General features: G+C 39.2%; 1 protein-coding gene across 6 annotated transcripts in view; it reads left to right on the top strand.

Moving 5' to 3' along the window:
• Positions 1 to 27,525, top strand: part of sez6a (seizure related 6 homolog a) — a 129,522-nt gene that overhangs the window by 90,788 nt on the left and 11,209 nt on the right. For all 6 annotated transcript variants that reach the window (XM_083568421.1, XM_083568423.1, XM_083568420.1 and 3 more), the window contains 5 exons: positions 13,999 to 14,184; positions 14,703 to 14,871; positions 17,855 to 18,021; positions 19,627 to 19,821; positions 19,963 to 20,101. In XM_083568421.1, the coding sequence (XP_083424547.1) occupies positions 13,999 to 14,184; positions 14,703 to 14,871; positions 17,855 to 18,021; positions 19,627 to 19,821; positions 19,963 to 20,101 (856 nt within the window). The remainder of the gene's footprint in view (positions 1 to 13,998; positions 14,185 to 14,702; positions 14,872 to 17,854; positions 18,022 to 19,626; positions 19,822 to 19,962; positions 20,102 to 27,525) is intronic.

Below are 27,525 nucleotides of genomic sequence, written 5' to 3'. Positions count from 1 at the left end.
ACGACCGCCGTGAACCTACATATACCAACAATAACGGACGGTGAGAGTGTGGAAGTTTAAATAGGAGCTGGTGATGATGCTAAACGAGCACCATATGTGTGCAATTGAAGCCGGGAGCTTCAGAGAAAGCACCGAAGGGGGCGTGGCAGGTGGATTCCTGACAGTTAACAAACATGTATGTATTTTTATAGCATGCCTTCATCAAACAAATCGCTGTTGTGTAAAAAAAACCTCCAAAAACACGTGCATGCACATTCTCATTTATTAACGCACATCATGTACATAAAGAAATTTAAAACACGTTAATATATTGCCGCCATATTGATTTTCGTTTATCTCGATCATCGGTTATCCCGATGCTTTTTGGCGACCCCCTAGGACATCGACATAACCGGGTTCCACTGTACTTTAGAATTTACATTATACTTTAAAATAAATACATACTTATTTATTATCGTTTAGAATAAATAAATACTAAACATTTATAGATTTTATCTGAAATCCGAGTTGCATTCAAGATGAGAGTATGTGAAAAACAAAAGAAAATAAATAAACAGTCTACATGACCATGCCTAAATGAGCGAATTTTGCTGAAGATTAACACGTTTGTTGATATTTGAAATTTAAATTGTAAAAATTAAAGATATAGAAGTTTCAATTACAGTAATCGGAGTTGCGGAAAATTGAGTTGCAAAAGAAAGTAAAAAATAAATAAATAAATAAAATATTAAAAGAAGCAGTGGAGCTCCTTTGTATGCCACGTCTACAAATATAGTTATACTTTCTCATTTTATAAATGGAGTATGAAAAATTTGTCAGGAAAGGTGCAGGTCCACACAACGGTCTGCAGAGAGATGGATCTCACCAGTGTGTAATTAATATCTGTACGTCAGCAGCTCTTCGAGGAGTGACAGCAAAATGATTACTGCAGTGTGGAGCTTAAGAACCTGGGATTTTGAGTTGTGTGCATGTTGCTCGTATTTCCTTCACAGTAAGTTATTAGATGTTCAGTACACTAGATTGAACCTGATTGCACTGTCATATAATCATAGCTATCAGGCACGAGAGCTATAGAGCACGAAAGTGGCTTATTAAGTTTGTGAGAGATACGGAACATTACAATCTGCACAACTTGTTCCTCACTAGCCATCATTTCCTCTTAATACTACTATGTACTATTTCGTACCACAAACACACACACACACACACACACACACACACAAATAAAATCAAACAATTAAATATGATCTAATTGCTTATGATTAACTTTGTGAAAATCCTTGCAGGTGATTAATAATGGAAGAAATCCCTGTTGTGTTAGGCAATTTTACTCTCCGTAGCCTGCGCCCCCAAAGCATGTCATCACCAATTTCATTTCGTCGAGAAGCAGTTTCACATGGTTCACAATATTAAATTCTGTGAAAACAATTAAAGTGACAACCCCCCCCCCCACCACCACCACCACAAACACACACACACACACACACACACACACACACACACACACACAAACACGCAAAAAAAAAAAAAAACACTTATGGGATTAAAGCATTTTTTACCTGCATGTCATCATCAGACACCTGTCCCCACAGATTTACAGAAAAGCCAAACTTTTAAAGGACAATGGTGATGAATAGTAACAAAAAATATTAGTTATAAACAGTTCTCTAAGAACTAAGTTCTCCCACTTAGAAATCATGGAGGGATCTGAAATTGTCATCGTAGGTGCATGTCCACTGTGAGAGACATAATCTAAAAAATCCAGAAATCACAATATATGATTTTTTAACTATTTATTTGTATGATACAGCTGCAAAAAAGTATTTGAACACCTGTCTATCAGCTAGAATTCTGACCCTCAAAGACCTATTAGTCTGCCTTTAAAATGTCCACCTCCACTACATTTATTATCCTAAATTAGATGCACCTGTTGATTATGTTATTTAATGAGCATTACCAAATATCAACAAAACCATATTACATACTCATTTTGTGGTCAATTGTCTCTTTAAAGTCAAATCCCAGGCTGTGGTGCATTAAAGTCAATACATTTCATCTTTTCCTGATCTATTCTGTTCCTCTGAGACTTCCTAATTATCTTCTGTATTGAAAATCTGCTGCACTGTAAGAAAGGAACAAAAAGGGATGTAATTGGATCTAATTAGTGGACTCTAAATCACCTGCTAAAATTATACACAGCCTATGGGATATAAAGCATATTGCCTACAACGCTACCTATGAGAAAAAAAACACGTATTTACCATTTAAATTTTCAAAACATTGGCCAGAAAGTTTTAAATATTTATTGAGGGGAAGGTTTCAGTAAGATTTAAAGATGTATTATCTAAGATTAGTAAAGTAAGTTGTTATCTTGAATTTTATTTGGCTTTTATTGCATTTCTGAAAATGGTTATAAATATCTCAAAATGTTCAGTGTAAACATAATTAAATGTTGGACATGGTTGAGGTTCATGTTTCAATATTTTTGGCATTTGGCAGATGCCTTTATCCAGAACGACTTACATTTATCTTTTCATACAACTGAGCAGCACTGTTAAGGGGTTAAGGACCTTGCTCAGGGGCCCAGGAGTGGCAGCTTAGTGTGGCTGGGATTTTAATTCCTGACCTTCAGATCCAGAGTTTAATGCCTTAACCACTTAGCTACCACATTTCATCATTAAAAAAAAATATGAATCAATTAAGCAAAAACAATAATTTTCAAATAGTTATAAAAGAGAAAATAAAAAAGAAACAATTATGATTCACAGCTTTTTAAAGTTTTTTTCAGGCCGTACTTGTTATTTGAAAACTAATCAAAGTTAGATTTAAAATCTATCTAAAAAATACAGTTACTACTAAAATAGCTAAAAAATATTATGTGCACTTTTCCATAATATTTACACATTAAAGGTTTAACCCAAAGGTAAACTTCTAGGTATTTCCAGAATTGTATTACATTTGTAAAGAATCTGTAAAATGTTTTCATTTATTTTATATTCCCCCAAGTAATTATATGCATAATGCATAATTATTAAATTCAATTCATTTTTATTTGTATAGCATGTAATAACAAGGACATTGTCTCAAAGCAGTTCTACACAGATACTTTGGTAAGAAAGAATGAATAAGATTGATGAGCAAGCAGGTGGCGACTGTGGCAAGGAAAAACTCCACGAGATGGCATTAGGACAAAACCGTGAGAGGAACCAGACACAAGAGGGAACCCATCCTCATCTGGGTGGCACCGAATGTCCATTTATTACAGCTAAACGATGTTGAGGTGGGCATTGATGGTGATCAAATGCAAACTGTAGTCCTGGGTCAGTGTAGCAGACTGTTGAAATTAACTACAGTCCAAATCCAAATCCTCAATGCTCCTGTGTTACTCTGTAATTTAATGGATGCCCTTAGGCCTTTGATGTAAACCCTTCCTCTCCAGATCCAATGCAGATCCAAGGAGAGGAGAAGTGCAGGAACAGTGGTCACTTGTACCTCAGAAGCATGTTTAACTCGAGACTCAAGATTTGTTCTGGCAGCATAACTAAAAGGGAAAGCCAGAAGTTAACACAGACATGAGGGATCTCTAAGATAAAGATGCCACCACACCACTGTCATCAACCTGAGTAAATGCATGAGAGTAAGATGATGACAGCATAAAATTTCCCAGTTCACCAAACACTCTATATCCTTGATCCTCTAGAGCTGCTTCTTTGCCTGAGAAAAATGGCACAAGACCGTTAAGTTCTTTATACAATCAGTAGTAGAATTGTATAATGAATGCGAGATTTAATTTGGAGACAGTGTAGACTGATTAAAAGAGGGTGATGTGGTGGGATTTTCTAGATCTAATAAGGACTCTTGCTGCTGCATTCTGGACTAACTACAGCTTATTTGTTCCTATTTGTGCTTTATTTTTTATTTATTGTGCCTCAAAAGACAGACTAGGGTCAATAATCACACCCCGGTCTTTTACTGCTGTACACACTGAGATGGAAAGACCATCCAGAGATGCTACGTAATCTGAAAGCTTAATTCTAATAATAATTATATTAGTAATAGTATAATTAGTCATTATAATAGTAATTATAATAGACACATTACAAATAAACTGTCCTCTAGACATAACATCTTAAATGTTCTTAATCTTAAACTCTTAAACTTAAAATGAATGTTACATTCCATTCCTCCAAAGACTAATCATAATCATAATAGTCATAATCACACAATGATAACATACACCTGCTCCACTACATTACCTCTGCCCCATGTGATTGTCTGTTGTATTGGCTGAGGATTCTGGGAAATAGAGTTTGTGTTGATATATATATGTGACATTTGTTAATAACAGATTGTTTAAAAAGAAAATACTTTTTAGCTGTTGGTATATTTCCTGTTATTTAAAAAACATATCAGAATAGAAAAGGAAAATGTTTTTGTTTAGTTTTTTTGTTTATTTTTTTGTTACACATCAGGTTATGCATTTTCTTTTTCTTATTGTCATCCCACAATCTACCAACATAAAAAAAAAAACATTAGGGCTGCTAGTTGTGTTAGATGTAACAGCAGTGGCAGTGTTGTAGAAAAAGATAACTCAGTTAAAGGATTCCTGCAGAGTGCTCTGTACCCAGGTGCGAAAAATACAAAGAATTCATTCATCATTCATTTCCCTTCTGCTTTTCCCAGTGGGAGTTGCAGTGGCAACAAGCTGAGAAGGTTGGCTCAGGCTTCTTTATCCCCAGCTCATTCCATACACATTCCAGCCTCTCTTACGGAATCCCCAGACATTCTCAATCCAACTGTGAGATATAATCTCTCCAGTGATTCCAGGGTCTGCCCCAGCATCTCTATCCAGTAGAAGTGGCAGCTGTCAGCGATATAAGCACATCCCATACTAAGCAAGGATATCATGCATTAAGATAATATACAACAGTGTGAAATATAACAGTTTTTTCCCAACTGATTTTTTTTCCATTGTTTCTCAAACTGAAGGTGACTAGAATAATGTTAATGTGCAAAAAAGCAGCTCTAAACATGGCTATATAAAACCTGTGACTTCTCAGGGTCACCAAAATGGACTAGTTTTAAAACAAGGTTGTGCATGGAAATAGTAAGTACACTGTTTGTTTTGTTTTTGTTTGCAAACTTTATTATGACTGGCCCAGGATTCTTGTTTTGACACTACACAGACAGCGTTGAGAGTGTGCCATGCTGTCGTCAAGGCTACTTTAAAGGAATCTGAACTATCGGATTGTTTTTGATACCTTTCCAGATGGATTCAAGCCGTTCAAGATTGTGGCATGTCACGAACGAGGCTCTGTGAGATGGAGATGAATGTGACAGCAAGCGATTACAGTGAAATGAGCTATATACGTGGCACATCAGCGACACGCTGACAGCAACAAATATGTATCAGCCATTGATACAGCTGCAACATGTTTGTTGAAAAGGTTCAGAAATAGTCTAATCGCTGAAATGCTCCCGCTTGCCTGTGCAAGAAAAACCATTAGCCACTGAAGTTGCTGGCTGTCTGCTGAACTTTTTTACAGACTGTGATAAACATATGTGCACATCAAACTCGAACCCTGCCTGTTAAATGCAAGTTGAAGCTCATTGGGACTATTCTTTTTTAAATAGAAGAACAGTTGTAGTTTTTTAAAACAACTATATGGGAGAAGGACAAGAACATTGTGCTCTTATATAAAGCCCTGCATCTGGAAAAACATTAGAAGGCTGATTACAAGTCATACAAAACTGGATATCCATTTTTTCCATAATTTTTACTTCAGATTCTTTTTTTGCACTGGGAAATCAGTGTGGTAATACATTTACATATTGGAAGATTAATGTTCAGGAAGATGATTGTCAGTGTTGTGCCCACCAAATATGATTTCACTGCATTAGCAGTGTGCTTGGGGTCATTATGATTCTGTTATTCTGTTTTCCAAAACGAATGGAATGATGCAATTGTTTTGTACCTTTCACTTTTCATGAACCCAACATTTTGGACAATATCACCAACACCACTGGCACAAATGCAGCACCAAACCAGGGCAGATTCTCCTCCTTGTTTCACTGAAGGTCACAAAGCACTCATTCTTCCATCTCTCTCCAACTCTTCTTCTCATATATTGTTGACGAATTGACCTAAAAATTTCACATTTGGATTCGTTACCCCATAAAAATCTTATCTTCATTTCAACCTTTGTGAGATTTAGCATATTGTAGCCTTTTCACACATTAAACCCCCATAATGGAAACCCCACTCTTCACTCTTGGCAATTAATTCTCTGTGAAATGATAATAAAAACACTTCCTGTAAAGTCTAGGGTCTTTCAGTGTTGTGTGGGAGCCAGAAAGCATGGAATATGTGATATGCTAAAGCAAACACCCGGTCAGATAGCGTAAAGGTGTTAGGATTGCCATCATTTCTTCATCTGTAATTCATCTGAGGTTTGTCCTCCCCCCCCCCCCAAAAAAAAAAAAAAACATATCCACCTCAAGTTCTGTACTGATGTTTAATTTGATTGCATGTGCAGGAATTTCACACTCAAATACATTCGGAACTTTGCACTGCTTAATGGGAGGCCTTGGACCCATTTATCCCCCTTTCAGTCAGCTGATTTAAAAGCGTCTGTGAGCCCATCCAGTAAAACATTGCACTTAGGCAAAGATCAATAGAGCTGTCCCTGAGAAAAGAGATTAAAGCAGAGAGATGTATTGATGTTTATGTGCCGGAGGTTTAACACTCAATTCAAATGGTCAAGGGCTCAATAAACACTGGAGTGTGGAACCAAGTCTGTCCTCTCAAGCAGCATGTCCCCTGTGTCCAGTGGACTCATTCCAGCTTATTATGATAGATTTATAGGTGTCCTGGCTGGATTATTCCAGCTTTATTGTAAAACTGTGGCATGTTTACTCATGTGGTTCATGTTATCCACTATATTTAGTTTCCATGCTCAGATTCCATTGATCCAGGTGGTGTTTTTTTCCTTCTAACCCCAAATCTAGTCAAACAGCCATCAAAACATGTTTTTCCTTCACCATTTGTGTCTTTGTTTTTGCTCTGGAGCAACAAATGCTTGCAACTCTATCTCCCCAAAACCTTTTCCATAAACATCTGTCACAGAACAACATCCAGTTCTATAGTGATGAATGGTTTAAGGCACAGTGGGACTTATAAAACTATTCCACCTTGACTCTGTGTCGAAAAATGTGTTGTGGAATTGCAACCCCCTTTACATATTACTGCTAAGTTTGTAACACAGAACTAGGCTAATGCTCAGGAGGCACAATCCAACACAGCATCGCTCAAAAAAAATAAATCTAAAGACAAATAAATTGAATGGCAATGACAAAGTTTTCCTGACATCCCTAGAACATGAACATGTAGGAGTAGGTGCCCTAAAGCAATAAAACATTTGAAAAGTGTCTAATGTATCTTTTGTAGAATCATTAGTATTTTTACTAAATAAATTTGCCAAAATACAATAATGAACAAAAGTATTGGAACACCTGACTTTTCCAGCCATATGTGGTTCCCCTTCAGGAACTCGAGCTGCATCAACAGTGCTTTGGGAATGCTTCCACGTAGTCCATGCTCGGGATCAGGCGTGTAATCGGTCCAATTGAAAGCGCAGGTCACTGGCGCGGGTCACTTTTGACGTCACAACCACAAAGCTATAAAATGCACATAGAGTGAAACCAGAGCTAGCTTCTGTTTGTTTATGAAGCATTATGTGTGTGCATATATTTCTATATTAATTAGTAAATGTCAGAAAAAAATATAAGAAAAGAATCTGCTTGGAAGCAGAGCATGCTAAGTCAGGTCTCAAGGGAGCCGACTGCGCAGATTGCACTCGCGTGTCTTTGCGAACGCTCCACTCCTCGTGGTTCTGGCCCCGCTTTCGCTGAGGTGAAGCAGCGTTCGAGGACCTCAGGCTCGCAAATTGACCTGGCAGAGGGTCTGGAGACAGGCTTGTCTCTTTCTCCCTCCTCATCTGCCGGGACCAGCGTTTGGGTTGCAAACTTGGGAAGCATGCTATATGGTGGTTTCTTCCCTTTGCAAGGAGAGTGCACAGCCTCGCCTCTCTTTCTCTGAGGAGGGGAGGATGGAGGTCGGCGAGCCCTCAGACATATCCCCTCAGTCAGTCAATTTCAAAGAGCTGTTAGAGGTGGTGACCCAAGCCATAGCCAAGCTTGATATAGATTCAAGGTGCATGCAAACCATGGCTGTGTTTCAGGCCTATCAGGACGTGGGGGACATCTCGGGCAGCGAAGAAGCCCGTCATGCAACAGATTTAGCTCTCAGGGCTACAAATGAGACAGCTGGGGCCCTGGCCAGTCCACAGAAAGGCACCTATGGCTCACCCTGTCGGATCTTTCCAACAGGAATAGGGCCGTCTTGCTGGATACCCCTCTTGTGCCGACTGGCCTGGTCGGCAACACTGTAAATATGGCCGGCGACAGATTTCAGGAGGCAAAAAAGCAGTTTGCCACATGCATTTGGCTGCTCGGCGGTTGCAGCCCCAATCCCAACCCAGCACCTCTGGGCACCGAGAGGTTCTGAGACAGAGATGTTGCCTGACATGGGACCTTCCTCTCAGGAGGCCCTTAGAGCTGCACCAGGGCATAGCTCCGGCTCTAGGCACAACAGAGGTTAGTCTGATTCCCTTAAAAGACTATCTGGCAGCCTGGGAATCTCTGCCAGACCTGTCTAAGTAGGGTCCTGCACACTGTAGGCAGAGGCTATATGATTCAGTTTGGGTCTTGTCCACCCCCATTCCACGAGGTGTGCCCCAACCTGATGGGGCCCGAGCAGGCTCTGGTTATGGAACAGGAAGTGAGCACTCTCGGGAGCAAGGAGGCCATAGAGGTGGTCCCTCCATCAGACAGAGAATCCGGGTTCTAATTCATTGTTCCCAAGAAGGACAGAGGGTTGCATCCTATTTTGGATCTACCAAAAACCAGCAGTTCCAGAGACTGCTGGTTCCACTTGGCCTCCTGCAAATGAGACCCTTTCAGTGGTGGCTTAAGACCCATAAATTCTCTCCATAATGCTTACGACGGATGCCTCCATCACAGGGTGGGGGGCAATCATGAGTGGCCGCGCCATCCAAGGTCTTTGGGGAAAGCCCCATCTGCTATGGTACATCAACTGCCTAGAGATGCTGGTCATGCTTTTAGCTCTGAAGCATTTCCTTTCGGACCTTAGAGGCCACCATGTGTTGGTCTGTTTGGACAGCACCTCTGTGGTCTCTTATATCAACCACAAGGGGGGGCTGCGATCTCGCGTCCTGTACAAGCTGGCACATCAGATCCTCCTGTGGGTCCAGGGGAAGCTGCTCTCTAGTAGTGCAGTGTATATCCTGGGCCACTTGAACAAGGGAGCAGATGGCCTTTTGAGGCAAGGACCGAGGCACGGGGAATGGCTTCTACTCCTGGTGGCACCACGGTGGCTGGGCAGGCCATGGTTTCCCAACCTGGCAGGGGGCACAATAGTTCACTTCTGCCCAGAGCTGTAAAAACTGTGGTTAACTGCCCAGTCAACCCAGTGCCCTTAAGGTTTACGTGTCTGCCATTGCAGCCTGTCATGCCCCCCTCGCAGGGCAGTGCTAAGAACCCATTGGTGACACATGTTCTCTGCGGTACCCAGAGGCTGAGGCCTCCGGAACAACTAGAGTTCCTGCAAGGAACTTGGCCATTGTCTTGGAGGTCCTGTCGGAGCTTCCCTTTGAGCCATTGACCGAGGTGCCTTTGAGGAAACCATGGTTATATACATAACTTAGAGGCGTTCTTCCCAAAACCACAAACTTGGAAACACACAATTGTATAGGATGTATTTGGATGCGGTATCATTAAATTTTTCCCTTCATTTAAAATAGGAGACCCAAACGTGTGCCAGCATGACATTGCTACGTGCACAAAAAAAGATCCATTTACATGAAACTGGAGTTGAAGTTCTAGAGTGGCAATGAGTGGTAGCGCTGACTGCATTACAGGCCTCCTTAACCCTACATTAGTACCTGACTTTACTATTACCCTTGTGGCTCCATGAACATAAATCTCCACACTCGCATTCCAAAATTTAGTGGAATATCTTCCCAGATGAGTGGAGCATATTATACCTATTATTATACTTTTATGTACTTAAATGCCACTATAAAATGTATGTTATTGTGTCTTGTTAAGTTATTTATAATTGATCTTTTTTTCTACCTTAATGCTGTTCAATAAGTTGTAATTAGTCCACACTGGACCAGAAATATTTTGTCACTATACACAAAAATACTAGAGGGCTGCTTGTGATTACACACTTCTTGACTGTTAGACTACATTTGTATATGTTCACTTTTCTACAGCTTTAGTTTTTTTTTTTCAAATTTTCAGCTTTGTTGCAATAATTTCTGGGGCCACGATAAAAGGGAATCGTCTACAAACACTGATGAGATTGTTCTAAGCTTCTGAACCTCTAAAACTTGCCTTAGGAGGCTTTCTATCAGTCGTGGATCAGCACTGAGAATATTCCCTATTCTACGGCAAGGCGTATCATAACACGCTGGCATCTGTTGCCTGCTACACCACCGGCAACTAATCTGCCCAACTGCGCTTGCTGTGGAGTCATTATTAGTAATTGCGAGACAATCAGGCTTTATGGGCTGCAAAGCACCGTGACTTACAGAGGAAATAGAGACAGCAAGCGCCTGTTATTTAATTCTCGAGAGATTGGGTGAACATTAAGGTTTGCCTCCGGCACCCGTCTCACCATGCACGCGCTTGTGCTCAGATAGGGCTGATGGTCTTAATAAAGATAAAATGATAATAACCTGCCTGAGAGTGGGTTGAGCATTGAACGTGAACCTCCATGAATGGCTTGCGGCGGCTTGACGCACACACTTAGTGTCATCACTCTAATGGCTTTATTATTATGACGAAGAGGCCAGTACAGGCCATGGATCTACACATTTCTCTGTTTTCGGAAAGGGAAGTAAGCGAGCACTGTGCAAAATCCACTGTGTGGACATAAACAATCAGATCACCAGCATTGAAAATTGCCCAAACTGTTGCTGTAAGTACTGTAAGTGCACTCCTATACTTTAAATGTTTGATACTGAGATCCATTTGGCTATTAGCAGAGACACAAACACAGCCCATAAAAAGCATCACTCGACTGGAATAATATACACAGTCATGTAACATACATGCTTTCAGCTTGTTTCTGTCTGTTGTCCTTATTAAGTTTGATTGCCTTGTGAGAGCTCCTCCTGATTCCAAACCTCTTCTTGGCAGGGAGATGAGTCAGAATTTGAAATCACCTCCTGAAGTGTACTCTCTCTTAATGCATGGTGTCGGGTGTGCAATGGGTAATGAAAACCTCAGTCTTTAATGTTGATTTGCCGCGCAGCCATGAGGAGAAAGGGGAGTTTAAGAAGCACTGATTATGCCGTTCCAATGGGGGTTAAGATGTTTTATGTATCAGCCGCCTAATTCCACACTGCTCGCTTGTCTGCACGCACAGCTCCTACGGCGAGTCTTTGCTGTAGGACACAATGGGAATGAAATTATTATCCAGCTTATAATGTAGTACAATGAGACGAACCTCGCAGTATTTTAAAATAGGAAAGGTCCAAAACAAGCCAGGAAAGTAATGTCTAATTAGTACTTCAATTTGACAGTAAGTTAGCAGTAAAATTTCTTTTCAGTAGAATCTAGAGGAAGAGCATGGCAAGATCCCTGTGCACAAAGCAAGCTCCATTAAGACATGGTTTTTCCAAGGTCAGAGTACTTGAGGGTCCTGCATTGAGCACTGACCTCAACCCCAGAGAACACCTTTGTGATGAGCAGGAACACTAATGATGCACCAGACCTCCTCAGCCAACACCAATAACTGACCTCCCTAATGCCCTTGTGAATGGATGAGCAGAAATTTCCATTGCCATGCTCAAAAAAATCCAATGAAACCCATTGCCATAAGAGTACAGGCTTTAATAGCACTAAAGAAGTGACCAGTTCTGGAATATGAATGGAATTAGGATTTTGTGAGGTTACTCGCTTTGATAATTTAATTACAAGACACAGGGTAAAGATATATTCATGTCGCAATTCCAGTATCATTTAAAGACTGGAATCATCACCACGCTTCCAATTCTGTCCTACAGACAAATAATTGCATTATTGTGTCTTGCTTATTCTAAAACGCAACAGCTGCCACAGGTTGAGTAATATCAGGCCACAAGACAGATCTCAAGGAACTGATGGCCATGACAAACATACACTAACAAGTATCTTAACTCATTATAGTAATTTGTGACTCAGGATCGAACCAGAGACCCTGGAGCTGTTAGTCAGCAATGCCAGCCAATACATGACCATGCCACCCTAATTAGGGCTACATAAACTTATATTGACAGAATAAACCTTTTCGAGTGACTAAATTTTCCTGGTGGTGATCCCCTGTGGTTATGCCACTTCTAAAGATCCAAATAAACCAATATGTGACACATGTAAATACGGCCATGTATGGTTGATGCAAGGTGATGTAAAAAGTGTGTTGAAAAGTTAGAAAATAAAACAACCAAAGTGATAGAGAACAATTTTCAGGTGAACTCCTTACAGAATGGTAGAAAAAAAGGGGAACATTTTGCTGCCTCTACTTATATAATATTTTTACCCCAGCTGTCTATTATCAACTACACACCCACATTTTATTTAGAATTCATGAATTTTAACAATGGCAGTTTGTATGCCAGTATGTTTCCAATGGTTACAAACTAAAGTATATTAGAACAATGCGCTAGATTAATCAATATAAATTATCCACAGAGAAACACAAGATCTTAAAGAATTAGTTTTACTGATATCTGAATTATTTCACCTCCCTCAGGAGAAAAGTCAGAGATTAAAATAAGCATTTAATTTTAAGATGCTATTGTGATAAATAATTGTTCTCCTTGGTTCATATAAGACTCTGAAGAAGATGAACTGAAACAAGATATTGAGAAGTTCATGTGTCGTGTTCTTCACTGCTAGCTTGCACATTTGGCTAAGATTTCTTTTTAGAGATTAATGTTTATCACAAAAGTACATGTTCAAAATATCACTGCATTTCTAACTAGCACAAGAGTTAACACTTGACAGGAGTTCTGAGAGGATTATTAAGTCATATTTACAAATGATTTGCAGTGCTGATGCTAGCTATTGGGTAACGATAAGTACACCACAGGCTTCAGAGAAATGTATAAGCTTTCTGAGATTTTATAACAACATTAATGTTGACACATTTGACAAGGGGGAAGGGATTAATTTGTCTCTCCTGCTATTGCAACTGAATCTTGCTCTGTCATTCTTGCCATCGTAATACAGGCTGGTCCTGTTTTATGGTTGCTATTACATCCGAGGTCATATCTCTCTATCAACCTTGTGTTCATTGGCTCATGCCAGATGTCCCAAGAAATTTCATTCTGGCACATGCTCTGTGACACTGGAAATAATCTGAGCCATTCATCTTAACACAGTATTTACACGGACCTGTCAGACCTTCTCTGAGACCTGACACGGGTGCTTAGATAGACCCAATACGCTTGACCACAAGCTTTAAATCTGCCTCGACAGTAAAACCCTGAAAACTCTCACCTACTGATTCTTTGTTGTTTTTCTCATCTTTCTCTTGATCTCTTGCTTAAAAAGTGTTCTTTGGCATACAATGGACATGTTGCTCTAAGGACACAGAGAGTTAATAGAAACATGGGGGAAACGTAGACTGAGCCAATTAGTCTCCGTTCTTCCCAAAAAGCCCCACTGCACACATTATGCTGTATTAGTGTGTAGCAGGATCATAATTCTCGTTGACCTTTTTCCTGTTAGTCCTAGCTCGAGCAAGCTTAATTATGATAGGTAATCGTTATATTCCATAACACTGACATTAAATGACCACAGAAATTTAAAAGGCAGCTAAATGCCAATATTTATGACCCTTTTCTCTCATCATGATTTTTCCCTCAGCCTTTGTTTTGAGCTGCGCTTTCCCACAAGCCTTGGCTAACGGCGAGGTGACTGTGAGCAGTCTCCACGTAGGAGGCGAGGCCTTTTTCTTCTGTTTAACTGGATATCAGCTTCATGGAGTATCCTCTCTGACATGCCGTAATGCCACCATGCCATACTGGAGTGGCAAAAAGCCCAAATGTGTAGGTAAGGAGCTGCATTCTCTTTACTTATCACAAGTGATATTATCACTATGTTTTATTCCACTCATTAAGGACATTAAGAAGACTCTACTGATATTCACTCATGATTGATTACTTTTTGTCTGGATAAATGACGCTTCATAAATCTCTGTTCTTCTGGCCATCTGTTAAGGTGTTCGTTCATCGTCTTGGTGTCAGGATCAGTAATAAAAATTAATTGCAGCCTTAATGTATATGTAACCTGAAAAGCAGTAACTGTGAGAAGAGAATTTCTTTGAACACATACATATTTAGAGGTCCAAGCACTTTCATATGCACAGAGAAATGTTCAAGAAAATATAGAGACTGCTTTATATTTAGAAGTAAATTATACTTTCATTCTCTTTTTCTTACACAATTAAACACTGTCTTCATCATTATTGTTTCTTATTGTGTGTGTGTGTGTGTGTGTGTGTGTGTGTGTGTGTGTGTGTGTGTGTGTGTGTGTGTGTGTGTGTGTGTGTGTGTGTGACTCTGTTAAAGCCTCTTGTGGAGGGATGCTTAAAAACGCCACTCTGGGCCGCATCATCTCTCCTGGGTTTCCGGGCAATTATAGCAACAACCTCACATGTCACTGGGTGCTGGAGGCCCCTGAGGGCCACAGGCTGCATGTGCACTTTGAGAAAGTTGCTCTGGCTGAAGATGATGACAGGTAACTTCTCTCTCTCTCTCTCTCTCTCTCTCTCTCTCTCTCTATCTGACGCGCTCTCTCTTTATATATATATATATATATATATATATATATATATATATATATATATATATATATATATATATATATATATATAATATATATATATATATATATACAATTATTTTGGTACGTTTTTTAACAGAAAGAGAAAAAATATAAAAGAATTCCATTAAAAAAAACAACATTAAAGAAAGGTTATAAATTAATTTGTATTTAAATGAGTGAAATAGGTATTTAATCACCTATCAACCAGCAAGAATTATGACTCAGACACAGACGCAAATTCCATTCAAACCTCTCCACCATGGACAAAACCAATGAGCCATTAAAGGACATCAGGGAAAAGTTTGTAGACCTGCACAAGGCTGGAATGGGCTACAAGACCATTAGCAAGAAGCTTGGTGACAAAGAGACCGCTGTTGTTGTGATAATTCGAAAATGGAAGAAACACAATATAACTCAGTTGTGCTTGTTATGGAGTTCCAAGCAAAATCTCACCTAATGGGTTAAGGATGATTCTGAGAAAAGTGAGGGATCAGCCCAGAATTACATGGGAGGAGCTTGTTAATGATCTTAAGGGAGCTGGGACCACAGTCACCAAGAAAATAATTGATAACACACTGAGGTGCCTCCGCTCAAGAATGCACATTAACAGGCCCATCTGAGGATGCCAGTGAACACCTGAATGATTCAGAGAACACTTAGGAGAATGTAATGTGGTCAGATGAGATCAACATTGAGCTCTTTGGCATCAACTCGACTTTGGAGTGTGTTTGGAGGCAGAGAAATGCAGAATATGACTCCAAGAACACCATCCCCACTGTCAAACATGGAGGAAGAAACATTCTTATTTGGGGCTGCTTCTCTGCTAAGGGTTCAGGAAGACTTCATCACATGAACGGGGCCATGCACTGTAGAAACTTCGGATGAGAACCTTCTTGCCTCAGCCTGAAAACTGAAGATAGGTTGTGGATGGGTCTTCCAGCATGACATTGACCAAAAACATATGGCCAAGGCAACAATCTCATGGTCTTGTAGCCCATTCCAGCCTAGTGCAGGTCTACAAACTTGTCCCTGATGTCCTTTGACAGCTCTTTGGTTTTGTTAATGGTGGTGGAGAGGTTTAAATGGAAGAGGTTTATTCTAATTTGGTACAGGATCAAATATTTTATTTTATTTTATTTAATCAAATGCAAATTAATTTATAACCTTACTTTAATGTTTACTTTAATGGATTTTTTTTAATAATTTTTTTATAATATTTTTTTTAATATTCTGTCTCTCTGTTGAAATAAACCTACGATGAAAATTCTAGACTGTCCATTTTCCTATAAAGGGTTAGGGTTTACATCAGGGCAAAGAACTGGCAAAAACCTGAGGAACCCAGGTACACCCATTTATTGTCTGGATAAGTCTGGCCAGAAGTGGTCTTCATGGAAGAATTGTGGCCAAGAAGGCATACTTTCTTTCGGCTTCTCCCGTTAGGGGTCATGTTTTTACGCTGGATGCCCTTCCTAACGCAACCCTCTCCAATTTATCCGGGCTTGGGACCGGCACTGAAAGTGGCTGGGGTTGGTTCCCTGACCGGGGATCGAACCCAGGCCGCAGTGTAGAGAGGGCGCCACTAGACCACCAGGGAACCGCCAAGAAGCCATACTTATGATGTAGAAACAAGGCTAAGCAACTACACTATGCATAAAAACATAGGAAGTGGGCTGCAAAAAAATGGCAGCAGGTGCTTTGGACTGATGAGTCAAAATGTGAAATATTTGGCTGTAGCAGGATGCAGTTTGTTCATGAGAGGCTGGAGAGCAGTAAAATAATGAGTGTCTGCAGGCAACAGTGATGCATGATGGCGGTTCCTTGCTTGGTTCGGTGCTGCATTTCTGCAAATGGAGTTTTAGATTTGGTCAGGATTAATGGTGTCCTCAATGCTAAGAAATACAGGTAGATATTTATCCATCATGAAACACCATTAGGGATTGATTGACCCCAAAAATATTCTGCAGCAGTACAACCACCCCAAACATACAGCCAATGTCAACAAGAACTCTCGTCAGAGCAAGGAAGCAAAAGGAGTTCTGGAAGTGATGGTTTGGCTCCCACAGAGCCCTGATCTTAACATTATCGAGTCTATCTGCGATTTCCTAAAGAGACAAAAGGATTTAAGGCAGCTTTCATCCACAGAAGATCTGTGGTTAGTTCTTCATGTTGTTTGGAACATCGGCTACCTGCCGTGTTCCTTAAAAAAAATGTGTGCAAGTGTACCAAGGAGAATTGATGCTGTTGTGCCAGCACAGAGTGATCACACCAAATATTGATATGATTGGGATTTCTGTAATGTTTGTTTACTTTCCATGCCTAAAGCTTTTAGACAGTACAGCACACACACATGTATATGTATATGTATATGTATAAGTGTATGTATATAAAACAGAGAGGGAGGGAGAGCATCTCTCTCTTAACTCTACTTTGATGCATCTTGGATCCCCAAGCTCAGATACAGGGTGCATTCTACTGACACAAGGGTGCAACCCTAAATCTCAATCAATGCCTCAAGCCTTGCCGTGTTCCCATCTGTGGAATCCACAGCAGTCTGCATTCAGCATTCAGCATAATTAAGAGCATCCCTCCCATGCAAATTAATCATGCAACCACGGAGGCCGTATCGGAAAGTACGGGAGAGAGGAAATTTAATTACATTTTCAGACTGTCTTGAGGCAGAGCTAACAAATGGCTCTTTAATGAATCCGATCCACTGTGGAGCGGAGCAAGACACTACCTCAATAGATGAGACCAGAAAACATAAAAAAGGCCAACTTAAAAAGCCTCAACACTCTTTTGATCTTTCCCTCTTCGTTGTCACTCGCTGTTTGGAGTTATCACTAACAATTGCGGCAATACCTAACACCAATCTGTGTGGCTTTTTTTTCTTTCACAGGCTGCTGATTAAGAATGGGAACAACATCGATTCACCCCCTGTGTATGACTCTTATGAGGTGGAATATCTTCCCAACGAGGGTGTAGTCAGTACAGGAAGGCATCTGTTTATCGAGTTCATCACAGATGAGATGGGTACCTGCACTGGTGCTGCCATACGATATGAAGGTACTGAGTTCTTTACTATTTAACTTACATAGCTGTGATGACTAACTAGGCCTGGCTAGTTTTATTTATTCATTCACAAACAGAGCATGGAGCTCTACATTTACATAACTGCACCACAAATTATAGCATTTGTTAAACCTCATACATAATAGGAACTTCCAGTAAATTTAATGCCATGCATAGTCTGAGAACATTATTATACTAATGTATAGTTTTTTATATAGTGTACGAACTAAAGGTTTTTAATGTTTAGTATGAACTTATTGGACAGTTTTAGTGTGTCATTTTTAGAATTTACTTTTTTTTGTTCTTTTTTTTTTTTATTAGTTTGTTTTACAGTATCCACATTGTGTTTTATTTAATTTTTAGTATACATTGTTTTTTTCTATATTTTAGTATCTACTTTCTGTATAGTTACAGTGGAACCCGGTTATGTCGATGTCCTAGGGGGTCGCCAAAAAGCATCGAGGTAACCGATGATCGAGATAAACGAAAATCAAAATGGCGGCAATATATTAACGTGCTTGAAATTTCTTTATGTACATGATGTGCGTTAATAAATGAGAATGTGCATGCACGTGTTTTTGAAGGGTTTTTTTACACAACAGCTTTGCCGCGATTTGTTTGATGGAGGCATGCTATAAAAATACATACAGTACATGTTTATCTGTCAGGAATCCACCTGCCACGCCCCCTTCGGCCCCCTTCAGCGTGTCAGGTGCTTTCTCGGCCGCTTTCCCTGAAGCTCCCGGCTTCAATCGCGCACATATGGTGCTAGTTTAGCCTCATCACCAGCTCCTATTTAAACTTCCACACTCTCACCGTCCGTTATTGTTGGTATATGTTGATTCACGGCGGTCGTTGTTATCGCTCATGTGTATGGTACGTGTCTTCCCACCGGCACTCTCTTACCGGCTGCTATTTTCTTCCCAAAGCGCACCGCGGATTCCCCCCGATCCTGCCGATGTTCATTCTATGCTTTTGCTGCTCATCCCACGTTCCGCGCCGCCAAGCGCGGCTTTCGCCTCCCGTTCATCGCATAACATTTAACAACAAAAGGCATGTGTGCCCTAACTAACAGCAGAGATTCACCAGTATACAATACAACACCTGTAGCAGATGTAAGCCTTGATTTTTCCGCCACTTCCGCGAGTTCTTCTGCGGCTGCACCAAGATAACCGACGTTAAATGGCAAATTTTTCCCCCCCTTGTGCTCGAGATATCAGGGTTCGGCGACATAACCGATAAAAAATGCTTAGAAAAGCGAGAATTTGGCGGTTCCACTTCAAAAACGTCGACTTAATAGGGTTGTCAAGGTAACCGAGGGCGAGATAACCGTGTTCCACTGTAATTGTATTTTTTTACTATCCACTTAATGTATTAAACGTATTAAGAATGTTCTTTTATTATTTTATTTTTTAACATTGACTTCTATTGTTGTGTTTTTAGTATACATATTCTTGTATATTTTCCAGTATATTTCATTACATTTTTATGACATACTTTTAGGGAATTTCAGTGTGTCTCATTTCACCAAAAAAATTTTAAGCATATAAAGCATAGAGTTTGGAGCGTGAGGTCACTGTTGAAGTGTGTATTTGTCAGCTTTTGCCCAGGGCACGTGCTACAAGCCATTTGTCAAGTACGGCAACTTCTCCAGCAGTGACATGTCATTCGGAGTGGGCACTGTGGTGGAGTTTTCCTGCGAGCCAGGATACACATTGGAGCAGGGCTCTGTTACTATTGAGTGTGTAGACCCTGAGAATCCACAGTGGAATGAGACAGAGCCAGCTTGCCGTGGTAAGTGTACACTGACACTGCTCTGTCAGCAGTGTGTGTGTGTATATGTGTGTGTTTTCAGCCTTTAGGCAACAGGTATTAATTCTTACCCAATGCGTATGTGTATATTATAACCTTTACACTGATGTGTGCCTGCATCAGCTGTGTGCAGTGGGGAAATCACAGATTCAGCAGGAGTGGTGCTTTCTCCGAATTGGCCTGAAGCCTATGATAAAGGGCAAGACTGCATCTGGGGCATCCATGTGGAGGAGGACAAGAGGATCCTGCTGGACATACAAGTGTGAGTCAGAAACACAATTTTCACTGTCCTATTTTTGCTCTCTTATTTTATGAGCTGTTATATTTTCAATGGTTTACAGAGACTGTATCACACATCACAGGATTATCTGGAGCTCTCTGTGTATGTATGATTCGGAAAAAAATTTTCCATGGCATTGAGTACACCCTTCTACTTTTGAATTACTGTCTTGTTTATTTCACACTAACTTCTGTATTACATGGGATTTTATTAAACTATGGGTGTGTGTGTTTATATTAATACTTAGTTAGTATGCTCGCTGATTTTATACTGTACAGTTTACAGTAATTGCAAGATGATGAATCAGCATTTCTACTGTGGCATTAGTTGTTTTTATGGCAACGCATCCAACACCAAAATAGATAGCCAGTGTAAGCAGATGTGTTTTTTACTAGATTAGTTACAATGGAAAGCTAAAGATACAAACAAAAAACTGTAACTAAATCAGGAACAAAACACTCTGGGGCTTGATTTTTAATAGAAAATGAATCAAGAACGGGTTGATATGATGTACAAAGCAAAATGAATATTTTCCAATACAATCAATGCAGATGTTTTATTATTCATCTTAGTTTCTTGAACAAAAAACTACTGAAGGTATTTAAATGTAGAACTTACATTTTATTTTCCAATGTGAACACTGTTACTATGGAAACAACAACATTTAAGAAGACCAGCTGTAATGTCATTTACATTACAGCTGGCACTAGTGTCACAGCTGCTGTTATAGAAAATGAAACAACCCCTTCTGACCTTTCCGAAGGTATTGTTCAGGAGATAATTCTCTATTATTTCACTTAGGTTTACATGTTAAGCACATTCATCCGTTCAGTTCAGCTGTCCAGAGCTTGCTTTTGGTTATCCTGTCTCCAGAGTGCTGGATAATGGCACAAGGAGAAATTAGATGCCAGAACAAGACATACAGAGCTTTAAGGAATCACCCACACACATACAGATTGTGGAGACTGTGCACTGTGAGATCATTAAAGCTGCTAAAAGTTGACCAGCATCTGAGCGCTATTTTTGAGACTAATGAAGCCGTCAAAGAAATTGCAAAGTGTGTTTTACGTGTTTTTTTAAAGGTGTATTAAATACCAACCTCAAACTGGGAATGTTTTGGATAGATGATCGTGATGATGATGATTGGTATTTGGGCCAACTTTGTGATTAACAACATCAAAATACATTTTCAATAGCTTTACACTACTGTATGTTGTAAATGTTGTATAATAAGTATACAGATTTAAATCAATTCAGATTCATGCAAGTGTAAAAACATATGGCTAGTGAACTTAGCTAATTTTATGATAAAAATTATTGTATGTGCAGAAATTAAGGAAAACGAAAAAATCCCAGTGTCACATATAAAATACCGTATTTTTCGGACTATAAGCCGCTACTTTTTTCCTACGCTTTGAACCCCGCGGCTTAAACAACGAAGCGGCTAATTTATGAATTTTTCCTGGGTTTTTCCCGGTTTCACAAACTTAAAGCCAAAAAACTGAACCCCATAACATTAGACCAATGAAATTTCCAAACGGAAATGAAAAAACGCACCTCACCTGTGTTCTGAGCTGCGCGGCTTCGGGAGAAAAAAAGATTTTTTTTAACGCACGACAATGCCAAAAGATAAACTCCCTAAAGAAATAGTTGTGAAAGAAAGGAGGAAGACAGTGAACAATAACTTACTTGGTAGGCTACTGTTTAGATAAAACCTGTTGTAACGCGTTGAGTCTGGGTCATGGGATAGCGTGCTAACTCCAGTTGCAACAGAAATCATATAAGCACAGACAGGTTTCCAAAACTCGTGCTTTTTTATTTTTCTTGGCAATAGCATTAAGGGTTAGTCAAAGAAACTTAGAAATCAGCATCAGAAAATAATAAGGACATAATCCTCGTCTTGAACACACACAGTAATACTGAAAAATTGCTATCCCCAAAATACCGCTATGCTCCTAAACGAAGCGCAACATATTTCACCCGTTACAATGTGTGTAACGTCTTTCGTTAAAGCCTGTGTAAAGTACATTAGTGTAGACACCTGCGGCTTATTTATGTTAAAAATAAAAATATTTGCAAAATTAAGTGGGTGCGGCTTATATATGCTTTATAGTTACGGTATTTATAAATTACGGTACTTTTGTGCCAGTTTGCCAGTTGAGTGCTAATGTTTCCTATAAATACAACAATAAATCAACTTACCGATCTAATGCCTCTAAAATTGGCTTTTTTTATTTAGATGAAAATATATACTGTACATTTGTGCATATTAAAACTATTTCTAGGTTGTCTTTATAAGTGTTAATTGTAAATAATTTTAAGCTAAGCTCCAAAAGAATGTGTAATAAAAGCTAGCTAAACTAGAAGCTACATGGCAAGAGAAGCTACACTTTATAACTTGAAAGTTGTAATGATACAGGAGCAATTTAACTTACAAGCTACTTGATGCAGCGATCCTGCAGTGACCCAAAGCACGAAATTGGTCTGACTTAAGTCTTGGGAAATACTTTGGACTGTCTGCTTAAGATGTCCTCATTCATTGCATTCATTTTCCAAACTCATTTGTTCAATATGGTGGGAGCATGGAGGGCAGCACGAGTGTGTTGTACTGAAAGCTGTCATAGGAATCCATCTGGAAGGAAATGGTTATGCTCATTAGGTGTGCCTGATAACGACAGCACTGCAGTCATTAGTAGAGACTGAGTGATTGCAAAAGAGGGGAGAAATTGTGCTTTTGCAATTGTGCTTAATTTATGCCAAATTACACACACACAAAAAAAAATTCTTTCAAAGCTTATTGGTGAATCTTGAGAAAATTTTTGTAAATGTTGTATGCCAGAAACATGTACTATTTGATGAAATTAACATGGTGTCTGGTTCAAATAAAATGTAATTTTTTACTATATATTTTTAAAAATATATAGTTAAATTGGAGATCTAACCTTAGGGGCATGTCACTCAATCATGTGACACATCTGCCTCTGATAACCCTACATGAATCAATGTGTCTTGGCTTGAAAGAAATCAGCCCCAGCCTTCATTCCTTCATATCATTATGTGTAAAACATTATGGTTTTTTGTTTAGTGGGTTAGTGTTGCGTTTGGTCCACTTGAAATAATCCACTGTGAAACTCTTGCTTATATAAAACATATTTTTGATACACCATGTATGGCCCTGCTAGTTAATTTACACCAGCTCCGGTCTCTGGTTGTGCATACTGGTCAGAAACTCACACTGTGAATGTTTGTGTGTGTGTGTGTGTGTGTGTGTGTGTGTGTGTGTGTGTGTGTGTGTGTGTGTGTGTGTGTGTGTGTGTGTGTGTGTGTGTATGCGTTTTGTTGTTTTCATTACAGGGGTGGCCGCCCGCTTCTCCTCTCTAATGAGAACGTTTGCGTTCAGCCATTATCGTTCGACAGTGTTCGCCAGCTCGCAATTACTCACAACCCATGTGCATAATGATGGCTGATTAATTGATTTAGCATAAACAAGAGGGCTGGCCTTGCACTAATTACAACACAGCTCTGCTAAAGCAAGCACCCAGGTGCCAAGATACACACCTGGCTGGGTTTGAAGGTAGGCCACATTGAGGCTGAAGTAGGAATTCGGAGAGGAATGTGGGTACTGTGGCCCAGTTATATGGATTATATATAAATGCAGTAAAAGCTGTCTGATGGATTTGTGGAATATAGTAACACAGCCTAATGGCTTTAATAGAGCCCACTTTGTGGACACTGTGAAAACGTCTATTTTTGCAGGGGCATATTTTCCATCCAATAAAGAACGGAAACATTCACAGTTAGATGCTTTAATGACAAAAAGCATCCAAAAGCTTTCCAGAGGGAAGAGAAAGAGGCATTTAATTATATCATACTCAGAGGGGAAGGAACAAACCTTTGACCTGATCTCTTTTTGTACTATTACTATCTGAACATATTTTAGATTTAAAGGAAACAAGTGCTGACTGTGTGTAAGCAGAACAGACATCCACTACAACAATAAATACTTTAGTGCTGCGGAAGTTAATAAAACCATAAAGTATAAAGATTCAGAGACATGAAAATTCTTGCTGCTTCTTCTAAACAAATCTAAGCACTCCTTCAGCTCCTTTAAGCCTGTCTTTAGTCTTTGGCGCTGTTCACGGTTGGCACTAAGCCCACACGCTGCTCTGAGATATGCCCCTGAGGGCAACAGATTTTTGTCAGCCCGGTGATTGCTAAGCGCTTTTTAAAGCCCTTCCCTGGCCGCCAACACTTTGGCATTTCAAAACCTCCGTGCTTAACTGTTCTAATTAAAAAGCAAGAGAGTTATATCAGCAGAAAAAGCTCATTTTTTTATTGTTTGCGACCTCATTCAATCTTATTAAGAGCCTGTTCAAGCAGGGCAGAGCTGGAGAGAACAGGGCTTTTGGGAGATGACTGGGTGTTGATTTCAGTTTTAAGTCTTGGGGAAAGCGTTTAGGAAGTGATAAGCGATCATTCAGCAACACTCAAACAAGAACAGTTGGAACAGATATTTATATCACAGCTCTGTGAATACAAATGGCAAATTCAGTTCAACATGAATTATGTCTTGCTTAGTCTTTTCATGACATTGTATATCTAAACTTGAAACAAATAATCATAGTGCTACTGGCCAACACTAAAATGATCAACTATGTATTTTTTGTGTTTTGGAAGATTTGGAACAGCTCATGGAATTTTCTGATCAATGGCCATGATCTTATTGTGGCTAAAGAAGTTCACTTATACCCAGAGATGTCAAAAGTACACACATCCTTCACTCAAGTAGAATTACAGATACTCATGTTTTAAAAGACTATGGTAAAAAAAAAAGTTCAAGTAAAGGAATATGTCCTACACCATGTACTTAAGTAAAAAGTAGCCATTAGTACTACCTGTTTTAGTGTCACACTGGTAACTGAAAACACCATGCAATGAAAACAAAAAAATCACTTTAGTGCCACTAAATAGATTAAACTGAAATAACAAGTCTTGTTTGAAAATGTAAGAAGTAGAAATTGCCAATATTTGTAAAAGTAAAAAGTTGTCCGAAAAATAGATAGTGAAGTACTGATACCAAATAAATCTACTTAAGTACAGTGACAAAGTATTTGTACTTCATTACTTCCCATCCCTGCTTATACCCATCAACATTCCGAGCAGAGACATTTTACTTCTACTATCAAAAAACCTGGCCCAGGCCCATACTATTTTTTTGTACTGCCTCTACCACAGTACATCATTGCAGCCTTGTTCATGTATTTTGGCTCCTTCTTCCCTCTGGCTTACTCTCTGCATCATTTGTATTCTAGAGGGAGCTTGGAGAGTTAGTTAAACCCAAATGTGTCCTCAGATGTGCAGGTGGCAGACCCAGACATGCAGCTACACTCTGGGGTCTGCTCCTTATTCTCATATGCCCTAGGGACATTCTCACATTTAATTAGACCTGCTTAAATTTGTTTAATCAAAATGATACTCTCAAATACATGTACACAACAGAAAAATATTCATATCACGACCATGAAAGTTCGCAACCGGACTAAGAGTAACTCGCGAAGAATCTGTTAGTTCGCTTGAAGCCGCGAGTGGCTCGAAAGTTTGGAGTAACATTTCAAAACATTTTGTACTAATAAATTACGTAAAAATGTTTGAAAAACTATTTTATTATTGTATTATTAATTTAAAGTAGTAGATTTTTTTCTGCTATATAATTATAGGAAAATAATTATTACTGAAGTTGATACATTTTTTTATAACAATTCATCTCAAAGTGTTTTATTACTCTGATACCACAGCTTTTTGCCACCATTTCGATTTTTTATTTACTTGGCTTGAATTTTTGGCATAGTAACAGTAATTATGCAGAATGTCCATAAAATAGGTTCAACATAGCACTGACAGAGGAGATTTAACCAAAATGTTAAATAAACATGCAAACAAATTTATAATCATTAATCCAACATTCACACATTTTTTTCCCTTTTTCTTTTCAGTTTATGTGTAAGTTAATAAACATATACACAAACATCTTAAAGAACAAATTACCAATTAATCATTACATACAAAAACTCTTTACAACAACCAAAAATGCGGGTTATAAAAGAATTTAAAATCACAAAGATCTAAACATCATAGAAAACCAAAATGATCACATGCCGACATATTATAAAAGGAATAAACAAATAATTAGGCATGTCTATTGAGCAACAGTTGATCACATTAAAAAATCTTATACAACATAATAATAATTGTATCGTTAATGTCTGTAAAGAAAATAAACAAATAACCTCATCATAATCCTAATAATCACAAACATTTATACAACAATTAAACAATTATCCGAAACATATTATACATCAAACTTATCTTATTTTTTAAATTATTGACTGGATCATTATTAGAAGCTTTCATTATTAGAAGTGGAAACTTGGAATCTTGCAGTCTTGGAGTCTTTGAAATGATGGCCCCCTAATAACAATTCATTCCTTCAAGAACATGTGTTGGAAAGCGATGAGGAACAGAGTGTGATCGTCTGACCTGCCCGATGCTGGGAGAAGGATTAGGAATATGATTTTTGCCGCCGTGGCAATCGAGTAAGCTGCGTGAAATCCTAATGATCATTTAAGAGTCAGTGCTGTGGACACCCATGTGCACTGAGTCATGTAAACACAGCCTGAGCTCTGCATGAGCAGTGCTGGGGATTTGGGAGACAGGAGATTGATAGGTACAAGATGACTGCACTTTTCCTCTTGCTATCAAGAGAGAGAGATGGGAGGCTGCCTCCAAAGTGCTCTCCAGTTCACTGGTGGTGAATATTAACAGTGGCCATCCTTAGGAGCTTGTGAAGGCAGCCATGATGTGTCTGGCAAACAGCCAAGTTCTACAAACTCAGCTAAGAGCATTCCACTGCTTATTTTGATATTTAGTCTAGCAGGCTTGCTAAAGTGTGTATGTGAGTGTTCTATCCAGTACAACCGCAAACACATCGATCAAATATGAGCCATGACACGACTTAAGACCTGTGAAATTACACAAGTCATGATATAATGTGAACATGTAGGTGTGTGAGTGATGCTTCTTCTGCATAATAAGCCTGATTCACAGATTATACACATGCATACACACTTACACTCTTGCACTCTCTACAGCTATAGGGAAAAAAATACCTGTGCAATTACAGAAATAGTTGAAATATTGTCTTATGCACCAGCTGAACCACCACATATTTATTAGAAAAACAGTGCCCATACCACACACATATACACACACCTTGTAAAGGTTAATTCCATTGCACTCCAGATTTGGGCATTTGGACACCTCCATCGGTTTTTCGTATTACAAATAAACAGAATGGCCACAGCAAAAATGAAAACATGATTGATTCTTCTAGGCAACAATGCTCAACC

The sequence above is a fragment of the Silurus aristotelis genome (assembly GCF_946808225.1).
Source record: "Silurus aristotelis genome assembly, chromosome: 18".
NCBI lineage: Eukaryota > Metazoa > Chordata > Actinopteri > Siluriformes > Siluridae > Silurus > Silurus aristotelis.
The sequence above is the reverse complement of the archived record's forward strand: the minus strand, read 5'-3'. Positions and strand labels throughout refer to the sequence as shown.